The following is a 24979-nucleotide window of genomic DNA, read 5'->3' as shown; positions in this document are numbered from 1 at the left end:
AAAAGAAAGTGCAGGCAGGACGCTTTGAATCAGAACCAGAGATGAGAGCTGAGCCAGGAAGGAGGGGAAGCCTGAGGCCCCGCCCTGACAGGGCGGGAGGGGCGGGGCGGGGCGGAGATGGGCGGGGCCGAGACAGCCGCGCCCCAGTGGCCGGGCGGGGCGGGGCGGGGACTTCCGGTCCGGGACCTTCCCTTTGCCCCCGGAAGAACCTAGCGGTCCCGCTAGCAGCCAGCGAGCCGGGTGCCTGCGGCTGAGGTGAGACCGGCCCCCCGCGGCCCCGGAGCTGGAGGCCAGGAGGGGCGGGCGGCGCCGGGAGGGGCTGCGGGGCTGGGGGCCGGGCGGGCCGGGCGGGCCTTCGGGGCTGCGGTGAGTCGGGTGTGGCCGGTCCGCCTGGAGCTGGGCGAGAGGCTGGGGCGGCGAGGCAGGCGCCCGCGGGGCGGAGCTGCACGGAGGGCCGTCCAGGCGCGGGCCTGTCCCCTGCTCCGGTGGCCGTTTCTCCCTGCCGGCCACACCCCTCCGCGAGCTCAGGCTCCCTGCGTCCGCCTGGCCTCCGGAGGGCCTGGCTCCCCCGCCTCCCGCCCGACTCGGACTCCTTTCCGCTGCGCCCTGTTGCGGTCCAGGCACCACCCGTTCAGTTGCCGCGGGGAGACCTGGGCACCCTCAGCGCCTCCCGTCCTCCCGGACCCCGCCCAGCCTGTCGCCCGGTGCCCCGGCTTCTCCGCCCCCAGCAAGTGCCTCCTGCACCTCAGCCCCACGCCCCTACCCCAAAGCCTGCAGCGGTTCTCAACCTGTGGGTCGCGACCCCTGAAAATACATCCTGCATATCAGATATTTACATTACGATTCATAACTGGAGCAACATTACAGTTATGAAGTAGCAACGAAGATTTGTGGTTGGGGCTCACCACAACATGAACTGTATTAAAGGGTCGCGGCAAGAGGAAGGTTGAGAACCACTGCAAGGTGTCAGCCAACCGCCAGGGGCCCTGGGTCTTGGGTTGAAACTTGAAACGTAAATCTGGAGCTGATCGGCCCCTCTCCACCGCCCCCCCCCCCCCCCATCCTGCCCTGCAGGAGGATCGGTGGGTGCTCACATCCGTCCTCCAGGCCTGCACCGGCCCCTGCTCTCCCGCCTCCGCCCTCCCTTCCCCTGGATGCAGCTGTCCCTTCCCGGTGCCCTGCGCTGTGCTAGTCACTGGTAATGCCTGTTCACTCGTCACGTCCTCAGGGAAACGCCATCCGAGACCGGGAGCTGGTCAGAGCCCCCTGTTCCCTGCTTCTCATGGCGCCTCACCTTGTCTCATCCATGACGGTGCAGGTAGCCCGATGGCGATGGTTTGGTCCCTATCTGAGTCCCCACTAGGCAGCCCGTGGGAACCGCCATGCAGGGCACAGCATACCGTATTCAGAAGTAGTTGGGGGTGGTAAACAAACCATGACTTCTGGGGGTCCTTTCTGGGGGAGGGCCCCCAGAAGAAATGGCAGATTTGGGGGGCAGGAGGACTGACTGCATGGTCAGTGCCATTGCACGGGGAGAGGGTGGCTGGAGGACAGGAAGGGGGGTAAATAGGAAAGGAAGAAAAAGGGTTTGCAGACAGCTCCTGGAGCCCCTCAGCAGTTACTGTAAAATTGTAAACTTTTAAACTGCTTTTCCGGGAAGAGAGCCCCTAGCGGAAGCAGCTGGGGTCTGCCTGCCCTTCCCTCCCCTGAGCACTGTGCAGGGTCCCCGCGGCCCTCGGGGGGAAGCTCTGGCCGTTGTTTCCGCTGTGAAGGTGACACAGTCCGGTTGCTCTGTCAGTGATGCGTTTCTGAGTCTGAGCTTGACGGCCTCCCCGCCCCGGGACAGACTGCAGAGCTCACCCTGCCTGGGCCTCTCTGCAGCGTCAGTGGACAGCTGGGCAGCAAATATGTTGTGTGTTTTTCCTCTGAAACTCAGGGAGAGAAGTTTCCTTTTTGCTTTATTATCATTTTTAGTCCTGGAATTTTCGCTCCGGGCCTGCCGAGGGCCTCCTCCTGGTATAAGAGATACACCTCCGTCCCAGTTGGGACGCCATTCCTCCCGCCCTCCTGGCTGGGATCACTAGTGAGGCTCATCTGCCATCTGCTTGGAGGGCGTCATTTCTTTCTTTGGCTTGTGAAGAGCGATCGTCCCGCGTGCTCTGGGCGTGTGGCGCTCCCTCGGCGACCCCCTGCGCTAGCAGAGACCAGACCGGTCTCTGAGCTGAACTGCGCCGCCGCCTCCAAACGAAGCAACACGGGCAGTGAGGGGTGGTGGGAGCTCCTGGTCTGTGGCCTTGATGCCTTCAGCTCAAAGTGATCCACGTGCAGGGTGCACATTTAGGGGAGACTTGTTCTGAGCCCCTATCTTTGAAAATGTCCCTGTGTCCTTTCTCCTCCATTTTCCAAGCCAGGGTTGTTTTAATGTGACAAGATATGGGCACTTTGGGAGACACTTTTGTAGAGTATTTTTTGTTATGAAGAATGTTTCTGCAATAGAAGTGGAGTCATTTAGGTAAAAATGGTGTGGTTTTTTTTTGTTGTTTTTTTTTTTTTTACTGGATTTACCAGTGAGTCTTGGAAAAAAATGGAACTCTAGATTCAGGAGGGGAGAGAATCCTGAATGAAAGGGCGTTGCTAATTGAGATGCACTTGCGAACTATCTGTTCTGTGGTTCAGACTCAGAGATTCGGCACGGCTCTGTCCTGATATGCGTTAGACCTGTTCGAAGATGGCTGACCCCTGGGAGGAGTGCATGGACTACGCCGTGACCCTGGCAAGGCGAGCTGGAGAGGTACGGCTGCCATCGCGTCCCGATGCCGCCACCCACCAATGCTGCCCTGTCCCCGATGCCGCCATGTCCCCGATGCTGCCACCCACCAATGCCGCCATGTCCCCGATGCTGCCACCCACCAATGCCGCCCTGTCCCCGATGCCGCCATGTCCCCGATGCCGCCCTGTCCCCGATGCCGCCATGTCCCCGATGCTGCCACCCACCAATGCCGCCATGTCCCCGATGCTGCCACCCACCAATGCCGCCATGTCCCCGATGCTGCCACCCACCAATGCCGCCATGTCCCCGATGCTGCCACCCACCAATGCCGCCCTGTCCCCGATGCCGCCATGTCCCCGATGCTGCCACCCACCAATGCCGCCATGGCCCCGATGCCGCCACCCACCAATGCCGCCATGTCCCCGATGCCACCATGTCCCCGATGCTGCGGGTTAAGCACCTGCGTTGCTTTTCATTTCACTAAACACTGTGCATGGAAAGAATACTCCAATTTTGTGTTATTAACTTTTGGGGATGACAGTTGTGGATCTAAAATAGGATGTAAGATGCTATGATTTTGTACCTAGAAGGACATAACCACTAAAGGTTTATTTTGTAAACCTTGTGATAAGAAAATTTTAAGGATATCATTTAAGACAGACTGAATGTCTTACACCGTTTCTCTGTTTCATTTTAGCTTGATTTAAATTTACTTACGCTTTTGTACTTGCTTACCAAACAAATTTCCAGGTGGTTCGTGAAGCTCTGAAAAATGAAGTGAACGTGATGATTAAAAGCTCTCCAGCCGACTTGGTAACTGTGACGGACCAGAAGGTTGAAAAGATGCTTCTCTCTTTCATAAAGGAAAAGTACCCGTCACACAGGTGCGTCTCACTGCCACTCCAGGTGACAGAAAGGGACCTGCTTAGAGTCAGTGCCTGAGGCAGCGGTGCCGGCCTAGACAGAAGTTGACTGTAGTTCCCTTAACCTGGAAGGGAATGCCTCCGGAGGGTGGCGGGCGGGCAGCCCTGGGAGGGAGGCTGGGCAGGAGCCAGGGAGGAAGGGGGACCTGGACCCCCCACAGGAGCCACGGCTGCTGAGGCACCGGTTGCCTCGCTCTTGACTCTGATTTCACCGTCGCTTACGATTACAGGTCCTGGGCAGGGCCACCAGCCAGGAGGGATAAGGGGGTGTTTGGGTGCAGGGAAGCTGTTGTGAGAAAGGTCTGCCACAGGCGTGATTTAGGTCAGTTTTGTTCTCTATCGCAGACTCTTCTGCGTGGTAGCTTTGGGGGCCTGAACGAAACCACCGGAGTGAGGGCCCTCGCAGGCACAGCCAGAGCAGGAACTGTCACCACTTACGTCTTAGTGCTGTCGTTCTCTGCCTCTTCCCGGTCGTGCGTGTTAAAGCCTGTACACTTCCTCTCAAAACGCGCTGTACAGCCAAGAGACAGAAGATCATGGAGTGATGGTTAGGAGAGCTCACTGCCGAATAAGGGAAAAGATAAGACTGAAAGTAGGGAAGAGCGAAAGCAGTGAGCTCGGGCTCCACTTCCGGAATCCCGAGATTTGTCACACAGCGTGTTTGGGGAAGACAGGTACTTTTGCTGGGCAACTTGCCTTGCTGACTTATCTCATGTTCTGTTTTACTTATCTATTGCTGCAAAGCAAATTACCCTAAACATTAGCAGCTCTAGACAACAAACATTTATATCAGAGTTTTCTCTAGAGTTTTCTAGGTTCAAGAATATGGCAGTAGCTGAGTGCAGGGTCTCATGACACTTGGGAATCTGTGGGTTGGGGCCGCAGCCGCCTGAGGCTTGCACTGGGCCGCAGGATCCATTCACTTGGGTGGTTGCGGGTACTTCCCTGCCTCCCCAGGTCTGCGGGCAGCTCCCCTCGGTTCCTCGCCACGTGGCCCCCCTCAGAGCAGCTGACACGGGTGGCCTGCTTCCCCGGGCATGTCAGGGACGGGGAGTAGAGTGGGTAAGACGAACCACAGTGCGTGCTGTGAGTGGGTCCTCAGGGTGGCACATTGGCACTTCTGCTTCATTCTGTTGCTTAGAAATGAGTCACTAAGCCCACGTTCACACTCGAGGCGTGAGCGTTAAGCCTGCCTCTGGAAGAGAGGAGGATGAGAGACCTGGGGGCGTCTTTTTAAAACCATCACGTGCCCTAGTAAGTCCTCACCTGTACCAGCGCCCTGTGCACGCCCACGCCTTCGCTCACCCGGCCCCGCGTTGCAGGTTCCAGTACTGCTTGTCGGGTGACCTGGGAAGTGAAGCTTGCCCACTCCGTCCCTCTGGAGGAAGGAGGCCCGGGATGGAAAAGTGCTGTGTAGGCTTGTGTGTTTGCTGTGACGGTAGCTAAGGGAATGTTAAACCTGGCACTTGTGGAAATTGGTGTAAAGAGTCATTCTTGCTTTTAGTTTCATCGGTGAGGAATCCGTGGCTGCCGGGGAGAAAAGTGTCCTCACCGACAACCCCACGTGGATCATCGACCCTATTGACGGAACAACTAACTTTGTGCATAGGTACGAGCGGGTGTTTGCACTGAGGGGACCTTCGAGTGCTCCGTTCACGAACAGTCATACTTTAGAGAATCGTGTAATTTGTAAGCTGTGTTAGGAGACTTTTCATCACGTATAGCAGCAGTGATGAAATATTGCTGGTGGGACTTGTGCAACCCAGCGGTCTGCTCACTTCTTTTCCCACTGAGGGAGCAAGTGCAATATAAGCCAGCACCGTGCTGCTCTGAGGCCAGCTAGGGGGCTCTGCAGCCCCACTGCAGTGCTGTCGGTGCTGCCTTCAGTCCAGGCGAGGAAGCTTAGAAAGAGCATGGGTTTTAGGGTCAGCACTCTTGGGCTTGAGCAGGTGCTTTTTATAGGCTTTGTGACCTGGGCAAGTTCCTTCACCTTTCTAAGCCTCAGATGCTTATCTGCGAAATGAACATATTATTGGTGCCTGCCTCATGGAACTGTGGGGACTCGATGAGTGCTACACAGACGTAAAGATGCTGTACAGGGCTCGGGACACAGGGTCGGCACACAGGCCTGGCACACAGGGCCAGGCACACAGGGCGTGCATGGGAGAGAGCCCATTGCTGGTGAGCGAATATGAGCAGCCTCGCTGGGTGGGATCAGGGAGTTGCCCTGTGGCTGCGCATATCTGCAGGGACACAGAATTGTTTATGTTGTAAACCAAGACCTAGACTCTGTAGGTGATGGATAGGGATGTGGAAGGATGCCCCTGGGATGTTGTAACCGAGGGAAGATTATAATGCAGTGTGTATAGAATGGTCTCATTTTTGTCAAAATAAAAGCTATTACATATTTCCAAAATTTTTTATTTTTAACTAAAGGCCTGATGCACAAAATTCGTGCAAGGGGCTTGGCCCTCCCAGTCCCAGCTTCATCCGGAAGGTTGTCCAGTCTAATTAGCATATTATGCTTTTATTATTATAGATAATTATATTGAACCCATTGTGTTTTTTCTTTATCTTGATTCTCTTCTGAGTCAGAAATTACCACCCCTGTCTTCAGACTGCCATGCAGCCATAGCAACCATGTGGCTACCAGTCACCTTGCAGGTGTGAGGCTCTGGGTGGGGTTCGAGGGAGACAAGTAACAGTGTATTCTGTGCAGGTCACCCCTGTGTTTACAGGTCCAGGCTGGAGGAGAAGTGACCACAGAAAAGAGACTTTTTAGTTGTGGTCAATGTAAAGTCTCTTAAAAATTTTTTTGTTTTTATTTTTTGAAAAAATATTGTACATCATTACTATGTTTGTGGTATTCGACATTCAAAAGATATGAAATGGCATGCAGAGCGAAGTGGCCTTCCCATTTCTGTCCCCGGTTTCTCAGGCCTGTCTCTGGAGGTGCCTCCTCTCAGAGCTGCTCGCTGCCATAGGAGTCCCCTGTGCATCTGCATCTGTGTCCCCGAGCCCCAGCCCATGTACACGAGGGTTGCATACTGTATACACCGCTGTGGGGCAGCAGAATGGGACTTTATGTGAAAAATGTTATAAGCAACAATATTGTGAAAAAACGTATTTATTGAAAATAAGTCCCATCTTCGTAAATTTGTGTGTGTTTTTTTTTTTAAGATTTCCTTTTGTGGCTGTTTCCATCGGCTTTGTTGTCAATAAAGAGGTACGCTGTTTAATTATGGCTGGTAACATGCCTTGCTGTCCTTTCTGAGAAAGAGTAACTGCCCATAGTACGTACAGGTTTGTCTCTATTCAATTTATACGGCTGCATTGTTGTGGAATAAGCTACAGGAGGATTAACATCATCATGGTACTTTTTCCAGTGAAGAACACTTAATGTTTCTTGAGCAGCGGGAGTTTTAAGGAAGAAACACACACACTGATTTAGTCACCGCTGCGTATGTGAGAGTCGGGTGGTTACAGGGAGGGTGGGATGCCAGCTAGCACGCGTCCGTGGGTGTCGGCGGAAGGCCAGGCCCGGGTGGGAGAGCAGAGTGTCGAACCCGAAGCCGCTGTGTGCCAGCCCAGCAGAGCAGAGTGTAGCTCGGGCATTGCCACGCTGCGTGGCTGCTTATTGATAAACAGTGAGTGGTGTTCCTGTCCTCTGTGGACCTGTCTTCACGGGGCTTGTGATGGATTGCTCAGCATGGACACGAGAGTTAAGAGTCGCTGGAAATGAAACACAAGGTAGTGCACAGGAAATGAGCCACGGGCTGTGAGCCGTGGGAACGTGCGAAGGAGCCGAGCGAGCGAGCGAGCTCACCCTGCGCGGTGTGCGGCCCGCCCTCGACTCCAGCCAGCGCCACTTAGACGTGGGGCAGATGGGGTCCTGTGGTGGGTGCTGAAAACCGGCCGCGAGAGTGTGAGTGGGTCCAGGCATTTGCCAGGAGGGTCTGAGGAGGTTCCTAACAGAAGGGTCTTAACATTGATGGAGCGGTTTGGGCCTTGGAAAGTGAAGAAAAGGAATGCGTTTCATCAGAATGAGCAGCTTGGAGAAGAGCCTGGTGTGGGGGAGCCGTGAGGGGCTGTGTGAAGCCCTGGGCGTGGCCGGGAAGGCCCAGGGAGAGGCTGGTCGTGGAGGTCTGTGAGGCTGTGGCCTGTCTGCACCACAGCATTGAGGTTTGGCTTGGGCGGGTGTGTGTGTGGGGGTGTGTGGGGGGGTCAGGAGAGGTTTCTAAGTGCAGAGTTAGAGGTGTTTGCAGCCGTGTCGGGATTCTGAACTAAGACTGTGCAGTGAGAATAGCTGAGGAAATGCCAAAACCAGGAAGTTCTCAAGACAGAATCTGGAGGAGGAGCCCTGGCCAGTGTTCTCAGTGGTAGAGCGTTGGCCCCAGCACCGCAGGGTCTGGGGTTCCATTCCTGGCCCAGGGCACGTACCAGGTGGGGTATGTATGGAAGACAACCAATCAGCGTGTCTGTCACATCGACGCCTCTCTCCCCTTTCTCCCCCTCCCTCCCCCTCTCCCTTCCCCTCCTTTCCTTCCTCCCTTCCACTCTATAAAGAAAAAAAAAATCTCAGGATTAAAAACATATTTTGAAGGAGAATGGGGAAGGATGGAGGTGTGATCAGGTGCTGAGTGTGGCCTCTTTGGTTGCGGTTCCTAGGAGAGGCTCTCACCTGTGATGGTGGAGTGGATGGAGCCATAGTGCCAGTGGTAGTTGATTTGTGGGCTGTAGGACAGGGGAGAGCTAGAAGGGACGGAGAATGGAAAACGCTGTTGGACACAACTTTCAAAGGTTGAGCGAGAAGAAGGTCCTAAGAGAAGTGACACGCCCACTGGTTAGTGAGTGAGGTGGGGACTGAGTCCTGGGGAAGCGCGGAGCCTCCGGCTTCCTGGCTCCATCTCGGAGAAGGCAGGTGGCCCTGGAGTTCATAACCGTCTCTCTGCGGGGGTTTCAGAAGAATGCGTGGTCAGGGCAGAGGCCAAACTGTAGTGTGTGACGGGAAGGGGAGAGGCGGAGTATAGACTGCTCTTTGGGAGGGAAGGGCAAAGAATGAACATTTTAAAGGTTTTGTAGGGAGGGAGAGCTTGGTGAAGAGGAAGCAGAATCGATATTCCAGAGGAGGGAGCAGCAGGGAGCAGTAGGAGGGGGAGCAGCCACACAGGAGGAAGGATTGGCCCTGGAAGATAGGCAAGCTCTGTCCTCTGGGCGAGAGGGAGCGGGGCCACGTGGGGACTGCGTGGGTTCTAGATGCTGCGACCGCTTCTCTCCCATGAAGCTAACAGTGATAGCGAACCTATGACACGCGTGTCAGAGGTGACACGCGAACTCATTTTTTTGGTTGATTTTTCTTTGTTAAATGGCATTTAAATATATAAAATAAATATCAAAAATATAAGTCTTTGTTTTACTATGGCTGCAAATGTCAAAAAATTTCTATATGTGACATGCACCAGAGTTAAGTTAGGGTATTTCAAAATGCTGACACGCCGAGCTCAAAAGGTTCGCCATCACTGGGCTAGAACTCGGCCTTCTCAGTGTCCCCCGTGTGGCCATTTGCAAACATTATCTGTCCGTGTGCCGGACTTCCCTGTTGCTGAGGGTGAGCGTCACCAATACCCAGGTTTCCGCCTGCAGATGGAGTTTGGAGTTGTGTACAGCTGCGTGGAGGACAAGATGTACACGGGCAGGAGGGGCAGGGGCGCCTTCTGTAACGGCCAGAAGCTGCAGGTCTCCCGGCAGGAAGGTAGGCTCACCGTGGGGGCGGAGCTAGCATCCGCTCCTGTTCTGTGCTTTTGAGTGTTAACTGACTCATAAATGGTGTGTATTTTCTCTGCTGTCTGCTCGCACTGGAGTTTGAATGTGGTGGTGGAAGCGGGGAAGCTGGTGGAATTGAGCAGACCACACTTCGGGACAGCGCTGCGGGGCTGGGGACGGAGTTTCTGGCGCTTTACTGCAGCCACTGCCTCGCGGATTCTTTGTAGACTCGCTCTGAGCTGATAGCGTTGGTACCATTTATTAGGCAGTAAGTCAGGGAAAGTGTGTTAATTTAGGAATCACTAAAACTGACGCATGCACATTTAGTAAGAGCTGGATGATTGACAGTTAAGCCTTCTCTCTGCATGACAGCTGAGAGGGTTTGAGGACCTTTCCCCCATAAGCCACGCCCAGCTTTTTTCAGTTTGCATATCAGATTTTCTTAAAAATATATTTTATTGATTTTTTTTATAGAGAAGAAGGGAGAGGGATAGAGAGTTAGAAACATTGATGAGAGAGAAACAGATCAGCTGCCTCCTGCACACCCCCTACTGGGGATGTGCCCACAACCAAGGTACATGCCCTTGACCGTAATCGAACCTGAGACCCTTGAGTCCGCAGGCCAATGCTCTATCCACTGAGCCAAATTGCTTAGGGTATACACATCAGATTTTTAAGTGCACCAAGAACTTAAAGATACTTGCAAAACCATCTAAGTTCAGAATCCTCCCACATTGTTTAAAGTTTTCTCCTTAAACACTTAATTTGAGAGCATTTATTTCATTATCTTTTTACTGAACTCTAAGACCCGAATGTCAAGACATTAATGTGTGAAAAATGTGCATCTCAGAATTGAAGGAGTGGTCGCTTTCCTACCAGCACCTCTTCCCCTCTTTATAATTATTCTGCTCTATAGTATTTAGTTAAACCGTGTGGTTAAATATTTAAGGTATTTGCTTATTTCCCACTAAAGCTATTATGTAAACAGGTAAGTTGGTTATATTCTGCATTTTGGGGGGATGGTCTAAGAAGCTAGACTCTTATAAAATGACCACTGAGAGATAACAAATGTATCTGTATTTTAATATTTAAAGCCTTAGAAGTAAACAAATTTGATACAACTAGGAAGAGGGCTAAGAATGTCCTGTTTTGCTCTGAATCACAAGTGTTAATTTTTTTTATCAGAATTCTTATCATTAAATGAGTGATTTTTTTTTTCCTAATTTCTAAACGAGTGATTTTTGAAGTCATTTCCCTTTAGATGTCACCAAGGCACTCCTGGTGACAGAGCTGGGCTCCTCCCGGACGCCGGAGACCGTGCGGACCGTCCTCGCCAACATGGAGAAGCTGCTCTGCCTCCCCATCCACGGGTAGGTAGGCTGTGCTCACAGCCATGGGCAGCACAGCGATTTCCTTGTAGCTGTGAAATGTTCATACTGGACAGGGATCAGTACCATAATTCTGATTTTCTAATTCAACTTGAAAAACTTTTATTTGAAAATAATTTAAAACTTAACAAAATTTGCAGAAATAAAATAATGCAAAAAGACAACAGTATATCCTTTGCCCAGTTCACCTATCAATATGTTACCCCATGTGTTTTACCCTTTTACACACACCTTTTCCCCCTGAACAGTCTTAAGGTAAATTACTTACAGCATAGGTCTTTATCCCTAAACTAGAGGCCTGGTGCACGAATTCGTGCACCAGTGGGTGCCCTTGGCCTGGCCTGTGGGATCAGGTCGAAACTGGCTCTCCGACATCCCCCGAGGGGTCCCGAATTGCGAGAGGGCGCAGGCCAGGCCGAGGGACACCACCAGTGCATGATTGGGGCCAGAGAGGGATGTGGGAGGTTGGCCAGCCAGGGAGGGACCGCAGGTGGGCTCCAGGGTGTGTCCGGGCCCATCTCACTCAGTCCTGATCAGTCGGACCCCAGCAGCAAGCTCACCTACCTGTCAGAGCGTCTGCCCCCTGGTGGTCAGTGCACGTTATAGCGAGTGGTTGAGTGGCCTTAGCATATCATTATCATATTATGCTTTGATTGGTTGAACGACCGACTGGATGACCAGACACTTAGCATATTAGGCTTTTATTATATAGGATACTTTAGCTTGTTACTTCTTAAGAGCAGGGATATTCTCTCCCGTAGCCATAGTGCCTTGCTGACTTTATAAACGTTCTTGTTCTCTAACCTGCCATCGACGTTTGCTGTGGTCAGGGGATCTAATGACATCCGTCCTTTGCAGTGTTCCCATCCTCCATGGGGGATCCAGGCGCCGGCCGGGCTTGACCTTGGGCTGTCCTGCCTCTTCAGCCACCTGTGCTTTGCATGTTGTTTTTGAGGAACTTGGTGCCAGCCTGATTTTCTTGGCATTTAAACTATTTCTTGATTTACATGGAGCCGCTGGGATTCTGTTTTCCTTTTCACTTTTGAGGTCTGGTTGTTTTACAAGGATCTGTTTTGGAATTTCACATCTGGGGGAGTTTTCTCCTTCAGCATGGATTTGTGTCTTTTTTTTCAAGCTTCCTTGAGTTATAGTTTTAAATATTAGCTCAGGTCTGTTTTTTTTTTCTTCTTCAGACACCAAAGGCGAGATCCGTGTCCTCCATGTCAGCCACTTTCTCTCTGACCCTTTCACTCGTGTTTTTTCCTGCTTTTCCTTGGGGCCTTGATTCGGTTTTCACTCGCAGCGGCTTGGTTAGGGGCTCCCTGAGTTGCAGTCGTCCTCGATGTCATGTGTCTTGTTTGCCCACCACTTCTCTGGGCTCGGCCTCTCATTTTATTTCCTCCTGGGCTGTGCCCCCCCTTTTCTGTGTGTAGGTTTTGTATCTGATTTAACGTCTATGTTTACAGCTACTTCTTTGAGATGTTTCATTGAGATGGATTGATGTCAGTTTCAGTTTTCTTCCATTTCATTGTTGATTTTTTCGGGAGAGACTTTTATCAGCCACAAAAGTCCCAACACGCTTATTAGCAGCTGAGCAGGGAGCAGAGTCAAATCTTTGTGATACAAAGGTGGTCAGTCCTTTACTGGGTTTCGACAAATGTGCTTATATACACACCTGCGCATGTAGTGGAATTTAGTATTTCTTCAGCCTTTTCCTCTGAAGATGTCATGGCTGTAATGTTTATCTTATTAAATTACTTTGTGAGAGTGGTCATTTCTATGGTGCACCACGGTAATTAGGTTTTTATGTATTTTTATTTAATTTAAAATTAGGTATGTGTCCTCCAGACGGGTTCAGATGGTCTCAGTTGACACTGAAATTGAACTGACGCCAAGGAGGACCTCCTTTGAAAGCACTCCTTTTCCAACCTCCTTTCTCAATGCTGTCTGCTAGGATCCGAGGAGTCGGGACGGCGGCTGTCAACATGTGCCTGGTGGCCAGCGGGGCTGCGGATGCGTACTACGAGATGGGCATCCACTGCTGGGACATGGCAGGAGCGGGCGTCATCGTCACCGAGGCCGGCGGGGTGCTGATGGACGTGACAGGTAGCGGCTGCGGCGGGAAAGCATCTTCCTGCCCCACCGGTTGGACTTTGGTCTTCCAGTGTGTGCTGTGTTGATACTTGAGCTCTTAAAGACAAAACAAGCCATGTAACGGTCTGCGAATTCCAGATAGACATTGCAGTAGAGGCGAGGATAAGAGGCTAAGGGCAGTGTGGGGTTGCTCACGCTACGTGGCTCAGCCTCTTCAGACGTGAGGAGCAGGAGCTCTGGAGAGGCCGGGAAAGTCTGGCGGATCCGTGGGCCTGAGGGTTGTGCCAGCAGCGCTTTGGGTGGTGAACGAGTGGCAGCTGTTGATGGACCTCCGCCTCCGTCACTTTCTGCCTTGGGCTGGAACGGTTCACAGCTTCAAACGGTTGATGATGTTTTTAAAAGTCGGGTGAACCTGGGTTAAAACTCTCCAGTGTCTGAGAAGGGCAACGGAGAAGTCAGGAAGTGGGAGGGGATTCCCTGCCCACGGACGCGCAGGCGTTACAGAGGCAGTCAGAGTATAACAGTGACTCAGGGAGAATAGAAAAAGGTGACAGGTTCAGACTGGTATGATTGAGGACCCCCAAACTGGTATTAAAATAAGATGCCTAGAAACTCATTTGTGTATTGCCAAAGCTTAACCAGTATGGTCACGTGACAGAGTAGCTCTTTGAAAAGATGACTAGAAGTATTAAAATGTTACGATTGGCCTAGTGCCTGTCACCAGACGAGTTCTGTAGGAATGGTTTTGGTATGAGACGTAACTGTCTTCCTTGTTTGATTGATTTCAGGGGGACCGTTCGATTTGATGTCGCGGAGAATCATTGCTGCGGGCAGTAAAACCTTAGCGGAGAGAATAGCCAGAGAAATCCAGGTCGTGCCCTTTCAAAGAGACGACGAAGACTGAGCCTCACCGCCTCACACTCGGCCACGGTGGCTGCTCGCCCAGATTTGCTGACACTGATGGTGTCACAAAATTTAGGACATCATTTCAGTCCTGTAATCTGATTGGCTTAAATGGTCTTGATGTCCAGATTTAAAAATTGCCACTTGTTCCATATTTTACTAGGACTAGGTAGGCACGAGTAGTTGAACTGTTGTTTCATTGTTTTAAAATTCTGTGTGTAAGAATGTACCTTTCAGCAGCTGATGAGACAAAGTAGTGAGCATTCAGTTTCCGAGTCTGTATGAGCCTCTGAAATTTTGACTTGCCACTGATGTACCTAAACATTCTTAATTACAAAGTCAACCTTTTGGAAAAGAATTTATATTGAAAATAATTTTAGGTTGAAAAGCCACATTTCATTGAGTTTGTAAGAAGTGTGATGAGTCCTGCCCGGGCCGGGCTTCTGTCTTTGCAGAGGGCCTTGCTTTGTGCACCGGTGCGCAGCTAGCACCTGGCACAGCACCTGTCAGGCGCTCGGCAGTCCAAAGCAAAGCATTGCCACCACGAGGCTTCTGGAGGGAGCAGGCCCTGGTTATAGCAGATACGTAAGTGAAGAGCTCACCGTTCTGTGTTGTCACTTCAGGTTTTGAAGTGAGAATTATCTAGCCACCCTTTACATTTCACATTACCATTCCTATTAGCATTTCATTCCACACGTTCCCATTGCCACCCCGCCAAGTGTGGGCATTTCTGCAGCGAATGTATCGCCGGGACCTGCTTTCCATGTGCCGTGGCTCCCTGTGCTCACAGAGACCCGGGTGAGTGGCGGAGACTGGACGGGGCAGATAGATGGAGTTGATCATGTTGAGCTGCTTGGTCCTTCTTAGACTCCTTGTTTCATTTCGTTTCGACCGGTTTCTCTTCAGCCTTTAAATATTCCTTAAGGTCTTTGGTTTATGAAACTCAAAAAGAAAATTGCTTCAGTTCATAGATGCTTTTAAAGATTTATTTATTGTTCATTGGCATGTGAATAGACTATTAAGTTTAATCATAGGCTTATGCGAGCCTGGTGTTTGAGGGAACGGAAGTGTTCAGGGCAGGGCTATTTTATTGTGCGCGTCTCACATTAAACTGTGGTACTAGACTTGAGTGTTATCTTTGTGCATTTGTGCTGTTGTCCACGTGCAGTAAAACATCTCATACTGTATTCTTGCAAATAAATATATTTTAATTAAGACAATCATGAATAACATTTTAAATAAAACATAATTGAAATTTTTATTAAGGTTTATAGTTTAAGCTATCTTTTTATTTATTTTAATAACTCATAATACATTTTAAAAATAAGAAATAGCCTTAATATTTAGCATTTGTCGAGCACTATAGCAGGCACCGTGTAGCACTTGGCACCGTGATCCTATTTAATCCCACAATAGTCAGGAGAGCTGGTGTCCTCATTTTACGAGGCACATGGTGGTATTACTGAGCCCGCTTTCCCTGCTCAAGGTAACGAGCGGGGAAACTCACCTAGAGAGCGAGACAGCCGGAGCCCACAGTCTGACCCTGCCCAGTGGTCCTCACCTGGCTGTCAGGAGAGCCGCCTGGGGCTCTTGAACAGGCATTGCTTGGTCCCACCTGAAGGAATCGGGTTTACTTGGTCTGCGCTGTGGCCTGGCCGGCTGTCCTTTGGTAAGGGGCCTGGGGACTCTGCGGGTGGCCAGGAGTGAGCACCGGTTGCTACACTCTCCTGCCTTCTCAGGAATGGCCGCCTCAGCGACTCGCCCTTGCCACCTCCACCGCCTTGGAGGGCTTCATGGTGAGATTGGGCGACTTAACACTGAAATGTGGTTGTGAGTCATCCCTTTGCGGATGGGTGAGAGCCCGATTGTAGCGGCCTTTTTATTTCCACAAATGACCACTAGATGGCAAACTACACATAGGGATCATCTTACACATTAGCATTTTCATCACTGAAAACATTTTATTCTTCCTTCAAATAACCTCATTGGCCAGTATTCGATTTAATAATATAGCACCAAAACCGGGGTAGTTTTCTCATGAAGTGAAATACGCTGCATTGTGGGTCAACTTATTTCCCTTCAGCAAAGCCATAGGTACTCATGTCCTGTGGCCTAGACTTCAGCATCGTGCAGCTCTAGCTTTCAGGGTTCATTAACCACAAACATCAACCAAGTGTGGGCCTTGTAATACTTGAGGACGCCTTTCCTCCAGTGGAGTCCAGTGTCCCTGTCCAGTAACCACCCGTTCACAGAGCCATTCCCGACGTCCTGCTCACCTTTCCTGGGGGCTGGTTAAAAGGTGAGGTGCGGTGGTGAGATGTGAGGAAAGTAATAAAAGTATATGAATGCAGTCATGCAAGCACTTGTGTTGATCAGTGAATGATTTTTAAATTTTTCTATCAAAAAGCAACTACTTTCCGTGGCCCTTCATTAGACTCATGCTTGGGCACCAGCTGAGGGCTGGCCTGGGAAGCCGTGATGTGGACGTCTGAGGGCCCTGCCCTACCCACCCAGACCTTCCCTCCTCCATCCCTGCCTTGCTCCTGTTCCTCGCTAGCTGTCCCCATGAAGGCATTAATTTTTGGGCGCATGGGAGAGCGATTCCCAGGATTACGGGAGCGAGGGGTCCGTAGGTTGTCTGGGAGAGTTTCAAGGAGGGAAGATGCCCTCGCTGTCCATCTGTCTGCCCACAGCCAACACGCCTGAGAAGGGCTGAGCCCGGCGCTGCACCTGTGCGTCTGCCCGGCAACCAGACTTCCCTCTTGGATCACTGGTCACTCCCAGGAGGAAGCTCCGGGAGACCCAGGTGTGAGCCATCGAGTGACGCAGCCTGGCATCGGCTCTGACACAGGTGTGAGCTGGGCGTGCTCCACACCTGCTGGGCCCTCACTAAGGAGCTAACAGGGCCAGCGCTTCGCTGCGGGGCCTGGCTGGTCCCGGGTGCAGACAGCAGGCGCTGTGTGCTTAGAGCTAACAGGACCAGTGCTTTGCTGCGGGGCCTGGCTGGTCCCGGGGTGCAGACAGCAGGCGCTGTGTGCTTAGAGCTAACAGGACCAGTGCTTTGCTGCAGGGCCTGGCTGGTCCCGGGGTGCAGACAGCAGACGCTGTGTGCTTAGAGCTAACAGGACCAGTGCTTTGCTGCGGGGCCTGGCTGGTCCCGGGGTGCAGACAGCAGACGCTGTGTGCTTAGAGCTAACAGAACTAGTGCTTCGCTGCGGGGCCTGGCTGGTCCCGGGGTGCAGACAGCAGACGCTGTGTGCTTAGAGCTAACAGGGCCAGCTCTTCGCTGCGGGGCCTGGCTGGTCCCGGGTGCAGAGAGCAGACACTGTGTGCTTAGAGCTAACAGGGCCAGCGCTTCGTGGGCCTGCAGTTAACATAGAGCTCAATTGAACTTGAAAAAGTTGAGCCCCACTCACTTTTAGAGAACTGAGTCCAGATTGCATGAGGACTTGCCACAGCAACGTGCTCAGCGTTCGCGTTAGAATCCGAGGCTGCAGCTTCTTTCTAACCACGGCCACCCCTGTGGGCCGTGTGGCTGTGAGCAGCGGCCCGGGGAGGACAGGTCCAAGCCCAGAGAGGGCGTCCTCCTCAGGACTTGGGCCAAGGTAGGGAGAGCGGAGCAGGTCGGGAGGAGCTCACCTTGGACTTGCAGAGCTCCAAGCAGGAGTGGGGCGGGGGGGGGGGGGGGGCGCGTGTCCAGGCAGAGGTGCCGGAGGGCACCTAGGTTTTAGGAAGGGAGGACTGGTCAGCCAGGAGGGTCCCCCCAGAGTGGCAGCGGACACTGTCGAAGGGGGCACCGCAGGAGGCGGAAGGAGCGGATGGAGATAAAGCTCCGGGAAGGTCTTCCCAGTGTGGCCGTCCACCGGGAGGGTTCACCGGGGAGCTCGGCCGGAATGAAATAAGCGGAAAATAGCGACTGACCAAGAGCAAGTTTACTCCACCAGGAACCGGCTCTCGACCTCTCAGAGTAAGATGGGGTTATGAACCCTAAGCCACCCGACAGCGGGAGAAACAATGAGGGGGCGAGGTGAGCGGTGTGGGGTCCCCTGGAAGCTCGCCCCTGTAGAAGCAGGCACCCCGGGAGGGAGGACGCCTCCTCACAGTGTGGTGTGTTTGACAGCCCGGGGCGAGCAGCAGACGCGGGCCTGCGGCTGTTCCTGGGCCTGGTGGTGCTTCCCGCTCGCCCAGCCCTGGGCCTGGCCCTGCCACGTGACCCCGTGACCCCTGGCTGCTGAGCAAACAGTGCTCCGCCGACAGCACTTCCCAGGGCGGGATTGCTCCTCCAGTATTTACCGATCCTCCGGTGACTCAGGCCGAGGCGCTCATGCCGCTCACACACGTGGGCCCTTTGGGTATGAGCGGCGGCCGCCAGGCTCTGAGCCGGGCTGAGTGGCTGGTGGCACAGGGCATGCGACCCCGAGGGAGCAGCTGCTATAAAGTAATTCACCAGATAACACCGCGGGAACGGCCCTTTCCACAGGCATTAGGTTCCGTCTGCAGCCGCAGGGGAGGAAGGGGCTGCTCGCCGAGCCCACCGCTCTCGCCCACGCGCGACGCTCTCCTTCATGTGTGACGCTCTCCTTCATGTGTGACGCTCTCCTCCACGCGCGATGCTCTCCTCCACGCGTGACGCTCTCCGCCACGTGTGACACGCCAGGGGAGGTGGCTTTCTCCTCCGCCTCCTCCAGCTGTATCAGCAGAGGTGGCAAGCATGAGTCTGCCCTCTGACGCGATCCCTCTGACGATTCAGATCTTGTCATTTTAGACTCCGATTCCTTCCCTCGCTCCGTAAGAAAGTGGAGAGGACTTGTCGCTGGAAGAACCCGCCTGCACCGCCAGGCACGGGCCGCTTCCTGTTTTTGGAAACTCATGGAGAGCAGGACACATGGTGAGGAGGGGCTGGAGGCAGTGAGTCCTGCCTTCAGTGACCTCTCCCTGATTCCTGCTCAGGAGCATTTAGGCGAGTTACTGTGGAGCGTCCCCAGGCCCGCCCCCGTGCTGGGTACGGGCACAGCAGGGACAAGCAGACACAGCCCCGCCTCACGGTGCACGCGTGTCGCCAGAGGAGACGGGCAAGTGAAAAAACGCCACGCAGAGCTGCCGGCTTTGGAGCTGTGGGGTCCGGCTATCCGGGCAGCCGTCTGGGGTGGTGTACCCTGGGCCACCTGTGGGATCCGGCCAGTTTCTCCGCTTCTCAGGTTGCTGGCAGGGTGCTGGGAGGATCCGGTTAAATGATAACCATAATCCCTCACACGCAGTCCACGTCTCTGAAGGTGTTTTAAGCTCCTTGTGACAAGGTTTTGAATCATTTTGTTCACGCTGTGCTGTGTCCCCAGTGCCTGGAGCCATGCCCGACGCGAGGCAGGCATTGACAAACACTTGTTGGCTCAATGGCTTTAACAATGAAGAGAATCATGATGGGGAAAAGGAGACCACAGAGGAGACACACGTAAACGGCCAAAAAGATTCATAGGTTGCTGGATGGAGCCTTGGTAAACTGGACGTCACAAAGTGCAGCTTTTGCAGTGAGAATCTAAGCCAAAAACCAAGAGCTGGTGCTCAGAAATGGAAATCCTGTCATCCTCAAGGGAAGGAGTCGGATGTGTTCCCGTCTGTCCCCACTGGAGGGAGCCTGTCCCTTCGCGTGAACCAGCCAGTCCCCAGCCAGCGCACCCCGCCTCACCAGGCTGCGCTCATGGGGAGGCCGCTGGGGCCACTGCCCTCTCTGTCTGGCTTTGTAGATGTTCTTTTAAAAGGCTCAGATCAAATCACTGGTAGCCAGAATAAATCACCGAACTGTAATTCATGTAGTCTTTCCAAAGAACTATTAAAGGAAACCATTTTTATTTCATTATCTTCAAAAGAACTAAATCTGTTCCCAACAGGGAGTATGTCTGCACATTTTTAATCTTTGGGCACTCGAACCTCGGTGCTCTGAAAATCACTGGAAATGTCATTCTGTGGTTGTTTTGGAAATTAAAGTTGGCCAACTTTCCTTTCTTTGCACATTTTCTTGCATGCTTGAGCCGGATAGTCTGAATCAACCGTCTTTGTATCTGACATGCGTGGGTGGGGTTAGTAACGTGTAAGCGGTCACGATCACACCGTGTTGAGCACACGCTGACGCTGGACGAGAGGCATGCGTGGAGCAGGGATCCTGGGCAGAGCTGCGTGCCATTGGTCACGTGTGAACATAGATGCTGCATGGAGTTCTTCATGTTCAGAATTGCAGTTCGGAGCTTGGAGCACAAGCCACTTGCTGGTATGACCTGCAGGCCAGTGGCCCCTGGGACACCAAACGTGTGCTCAGGGCCCTGTGGCTCGGGAGACAGAGGCCGCCCCTCCTGGAAAGGGCAGTTTGCTCCCAGCGGCCGAAGCTGTGGAGGCGCAGCATAGTCTTGGGAGGGCAGGTGCTGCCGAGAGACGACGCGCCCCTTTCCCTGGGAGCCGACCGGCCTGTCCCCTCGGTGCTACAGGCACTGTCAGGTGAGGCATGATTCGGGCTGTGGGGTTTCACAGCTTTTGGGCACTCCTTGGCATGTGTGCGTGTGTGCATGTGTGTGCGTGTGTGCCCATCTGTGCGCGCCTATGGATAGATCGTTTGCGATTTGGTCAGTGTTCAGCTGACTGGTCTCTCTAAGCCTCCAAATCCCCTTCACAGGGGAGAAGACGGGCCCTCAGCTGTCACGCTGTTGTCAGATGAGCGTGACCCTCCGTGCCCTTCCACCCCTCAGGCCTGGCCCCTCTGCCACCTGGGTGGTGACCCGGAAGTCACGGCTCACTGCTCACTCTCGGATCAGCAACCAAAGCTCTGAGTCCAGCTGTGGCCCTGAGTGCCCAGGAGCCCAGAGCCCAGCCGCAAGCTCCTTACGCTGTACGTGGCTTCCTCGGGGGCTGGGCCCTGGGCCTCGGAGCTTCTCTGGGCCAGGTCTGTAGCCACAGGATTTCAGGAGCGTCGCCCCAGAAGCTGGTCATGCTCATCAGTGAACAATTCCCTTCTCCGAGTCGCTGGAGGGCAGCTCACCAGCAGGACAGCTGAGCACAGGGAAGCAGCTGCTCGCGGGCCCACCGGGGGCGGTCAGCACTGCGCGGGGCCTGCGGACTCACGGGCCAGGCCCGGGCGGTCAGCACTGCGTGGGGCCTGCGGACTCACGGGCCAGGCCCGGGCGGTCAGCACTGCGCGGGGCCTGCGGACTCACGGGCCAGGCCCGGGCGGTCAGCACTGCGTGGGGCCTGCAGATCCATGGGCCAGGCCCAGGTGGTCAGCACTGCGTGGGGCCTGCAGATCCGTGGGCCAGGCCCAGGTGGTCAGCACTGTGTGGGCCCTGCCAGAGCAACAGCCCGGAGGCCTGAGGCTGGGCTGAGGGGTCACGTCGGTGCCAAAGCCCGCCCACCGTGCAGGGAGTTCGGTCTCAGACAGGAGCCCGCCGGCGGAGCAGGGGGACACCCTCGGTCATTCTCTGAAGCTCCGAGAGGAGCTGATCCCACGGACAGACCCTGAGGTGAGACCCAGGCTCCGCTCTGGCAGCCTGGTCCCCCTCCCGTGTCGCTCACATTTCCGCCATGTGTCTCCGTCCTGTACCCACGACGTGACATCATGGTGTGACACTCCGTTGTGACAAAGATGCAGAAATGAGCGTTTTATAATAAAAATCCCGACAAAGTGGCTATTTGGGCAGGAATGACCTTCACACGACATTCCCTAGGGAGGACCAGGACGGGGCGCGGGCTTGCTGACGTGTCCACACAGTTCTGGTTCATCTCAGCAGTGCTGGAACCTCGCCTCCTCCGCTGCCTGGGGAGGTGCGGGTGCTGCGCAGACGGGGGCCCACCCTCCCGTCCACCCTCCCGTCCACCCTCCCTTGGAGAGTAACCCACAAAACTCCAGAAAGGCCTCTCCTCCCTGTTCAGGGGCCGTTAGGTACGTGACCCGTGCTTGATGCCAGGGACCCCGTGGAGGCAGGAAAGAGGGCTCTGTGAACGGCTTAGAGCAGCGGTTCTCAACCTTCCAAATGCCGCGGCGCTTTAATACAGTTCCTCATGTTGTGGTGACCCCCAACCATAAAATTATTTTCGTTGCTACTTCATAACTGTAATGTTGCTACTGTTATGAATCGTAATGTAAATATCTGATATGCAGGATGTATTTTCATTGTTACAAATTGAACATAATTAAAGCATAGTGATTAATCACAAAAACAATATGTAATGATATATGTGTTTTCCGATGGTCTTAGGCGACCCCTGTGAAAGGGTCATTTGACCCCCAAAGGGGTCGCGACCCACAGGTTGAGAACCGCTGGCTTAGAGGGTCGAGAGAATCGATTAGCACAGCACGGTGCTCCTCACTCCCACAGACATCGTACTCGCTGTGGACACGAAGGATGACAAGTGAAACCATATTCTACACGAACACAGGGAAATCAGCATCATGCTTTCACTGCACGGAAAGGGAATGTATATGTCTGGGGAAATGTGTGGAAAACGCTATAGTTTCCAAAATAATTTAAAAGTATTTTTTTTCTCTTGGGAGGAATCCCAAATCTAAGCTTTGGCCTATAAAAAAAAGGGGTTTTTCTTGCCTTTGCAGGCGCCGCAGGGCGGGGAGCAGGCGGGCTGATGCTTGGGCCGAGCAGAGCCTGCACCAGGCCAGGCTTCCCTCCCGGGGGCTCGGAAGGCAGGTCGGGGATCCCCATCCTCCATCATAGCCGTAGAAAGCCAGGCACCTGGCAAGCGCCAGCAGCGGCCTCGCAAGGCAGGTGACCAAGGACCCCTCAGCCGTCACTGTGGACCTGTTGGGACCAGACTCTGTCATCCTGACCGAGGAACAGGACGGGGGTCAGAGCCGGAAATGAAGAGAAGGAAGCACGAGGCTTCCTCTCAGCTGACCCCGTGTTCGGCCCGTGGGCCAGGAGCACCCCCAGGACACCACTCGCAAGGGACGTAGAGCATCCTGGGATGTCACGGGATGGTGAGCACCCATCACTGGAGTTCCTGCGGAGTGTGGAATGGAGAGTGGGTCGGGATAGGGCCGCCAAGAAAAGTGCCCAGGAGGCAAGGTGTGCTAACCTGCCGCCTGCGGAGAAGGGGCCTGTTTAAGCCGATCCTGTGCTGGCTGAGTGAAGTGCAAGTCTGGAGCCAGAGCGGAACTGTGCGGACCTGAGAGAGGCTCCCAGATGATCGCCTCTCTCCAGCCACCAGAGGCCCTCCTTCTCTGCCCCCCCCCCCCCCCCGGGAGAGCTCACCCAGCCTCCACCCACTGAAATGGCCAGAGTACCTTGGCCATGTGAGTCCCAAGGGTGACAAGTCCTGGTCAGCTGTGGTCGCCTTCATGTGCACAGACTCAGGGCAGGGCAGCCTGGAGGGGAGTGTGGGTGGCCCACCCGCTCACTGTGGTGCAGAGAAGTAAAGACGGGGCTGCCCCGCTCCACGGCTCCCTCCCAGAGCCGCTACAGCTCCACATCCGAGCCCCTGAGCGGGAATGGGCAGAGTCCGTATTCGAATCACTGCAGCTCCTAGGGGTACGCAGGACAGACTCCCCTCTGACCCGCTTTCCACCCCTCCCGTGTGCGAGGAGCGCTGTGTCCCGCAGGCCTGGCGGCCTTTCTCCTCCTCTCCCTCCTCGGCTGGACGTCTCCTTGCTCCTCTGCGCAGAGCACAGGCTGCAGGAGCAGGCGCCTGCCCAGGGACCGGCTCTCCGTGGGCCATTCATGTTGATGCAATCCTCCTGTCCGTTCGGCCCAGAGAGGCCTTGGGCAACCGTGGTCCACTGTGTCCCAGTGGCCTCTCCCCTAACTGGCCTCTCGGACTGTCCCCAGCGAACCCCGTGCTGACCCAGGGCCTCCCCGGCTTCCTGCCCACGGAGGCTCTAGGCCACGGGGACCAGGGCGTCGCTTTGGGGCCTCAGGACTGCGTGCAGGGGGCAATCTGTCTTCCTCTGGTTCAGCCTCTGTGAGATTTTCAAACCAAATTTAAATGAAGCTTAGAATCAACCCTTTTTGTCAAAGGACATGTCTTATTTTTCTTTTTTGGCTGATAAAAGACTTGCTGTAGAAAACAAATGGAAAATAAAATCTTATTTTTTGGGGGAAAAAATCACCACATTTAACCCAGATGTCAGCTAAGACCTCCTTGTAGTTTGAGAAAACCCTTCAAGATTTTAATTGGTTTCAGACCAAACTGGAATCATTGCTACTCTTCTGGCGCGCTTTCCCACAGCCAGTCCAATCTTACAATCACACCGCGTGAGGGTCAGCTGGACTTCCCCCTGCAGACTGTTTCATTCAGGGCGCCACCTCATAAACAAATCTGAAAAGGTAGGCACATAAGAGAAAAATGAGGAGAATGGTTAAGGGGTAGGAAACCATGTTATGTCGAGAAGGTTCAGGAATTTATTACCTTCTTCCAGGAAAAAAAATACCACATACCTAAAAGGAAAATGTTAGCTGTCTTAAAATATTTGGAAGACAGCTAGGTTTATTTTGTTTGTATCAGCGACACATGATTATATCTAATAACTAGCAGATGTAGAAAAATGAGTTTGATGCAGCATAAGGAAAATCATCCCAGCCACTGGTATCTTCTAGAAACACAATTCAGTGCCAAAGAAAGCTTCCTTTCCCTAAAGTCGTTCAATCTGCAAATATTTGTTGTGCTAAGTTCCAGGTATTGTCCTAACACTGGAATGTAGCCAGGAAAAACTCAACAGAAGGTCTGATAGCCACATATCTGGGCTCGTGTAGGATGTCCTAGAATCTGCACAGGAACGTGAAGTTGTTATTTCTATAGGATTTTTCCTATTCGAAAAGGTGACACTTTCATTCACTTGAAGAAAATAATCGCAGCAAACCTAGTTATCATTCACCGTTGTAACTACTGCTTCTGCGACAGCGACTTCCTCCGGAGCTGCTGAACTGCGTTGTAGTGAAAAGCTGTCCATCCGTTCTGGGCTCTGCGCTCAGCCCCCGAGGAGGCAGCCATGCTAACCATGCTAACGTTTCCTGTCGCGGTGGCCGACAGGCCGGCCCTTTCCAATGGGTCCAGTCCGTCAAGATGTCTCACTCTCACCTTTCTTCTCAGGCACATTAGCTCTCATCCGGAACTGTGTGCAGCGGCCCCTGGAGTCATGTGCCTTCCGT

General features: G+C 53.5%; 1 protein-coding gene across 2 annotated transcripts; it reads left to right on the top strand.

Annotated features, from left to right (window-relative positions):
• The first annotated feature begins 130 nt into the window (after window positions 1-130).
• On the top strand, window positions 131-15061 carry IMPA1 (inositol monophosphatase 1). 2 transcript variants are annotated; one of them, XM_036337410.1, is made up of 9 exons: window positions 131-255; window positions 2677-2791; window positions 3521-3654; window positions 5198-5302; window positions 6874-6919; window positions 9337-9445; window positions 10718-10826; window positions 12799-12950; window positions 13727-15061. In XM_036337410.1, exons 2-9 carry the CDS (start codon window positions 2729-2731, stop codon window positions 13840-13842), a joined length of 834 nt encoding a protein of 277 aa, XP_036193303.1. In that variant the 5' UTR covers window positions 131-255; window positions 2677-2728; the 3' UTR covers window positions 13843-15061. The 2 variants fall into 2 exon arrangements, with proteins under 2 accessions (XP_036193303.1, XP_036193304.1); XM_036337411.1 differs by lacking the exon at window positions 2677-2791 and having other exon boundaries at window positions 162-255.
• Window positions 15062-24979: the final 9918 nt, after the last annotated feature.

Source organism: Myotis myotis, unplaced genomic scaffold (genome assembly GCF_014108235.1).
Source record: "Myotis myotis isolate mMyoMyo1 unplaced genomic scaffold, mMyoMyo1.p scaffold_m19_p_16, whole genome shotgun sequence".
Taxonomy (NCBI): Eukaryota; Metazoa; Chordata; class Mammalia; order Chiroptera; family Vespertilionidae; genus Myotis; species Myotis myotis.
This window is presented reverse-complemented; position numbering and strand designations above follow the sequence as displayed.

Coding starts and splice junctions, on each gene's coding strand:
- IMPA1 (XM_036337410.1), top strand. CDS start 2,729: ATGGCTGACCCCTGGGAGGAGTGCATGGACTACGCCGTGACCCTGGCA. Junction 3,655..5,197: donor GAAAAGTACCCGTCACACAG/GTGCGTCTCACT, acceptor TCTTGCTTTTAG/TTTCATCGGTGAGGAATCCG. Junction 10,827..12,798: donor CTCTGCCTCCCCATCCACGG/GTAGGTAGGCTG, acceptor GCTGTCTGCTAG/GATCCGAGGAGTCGGGACGG.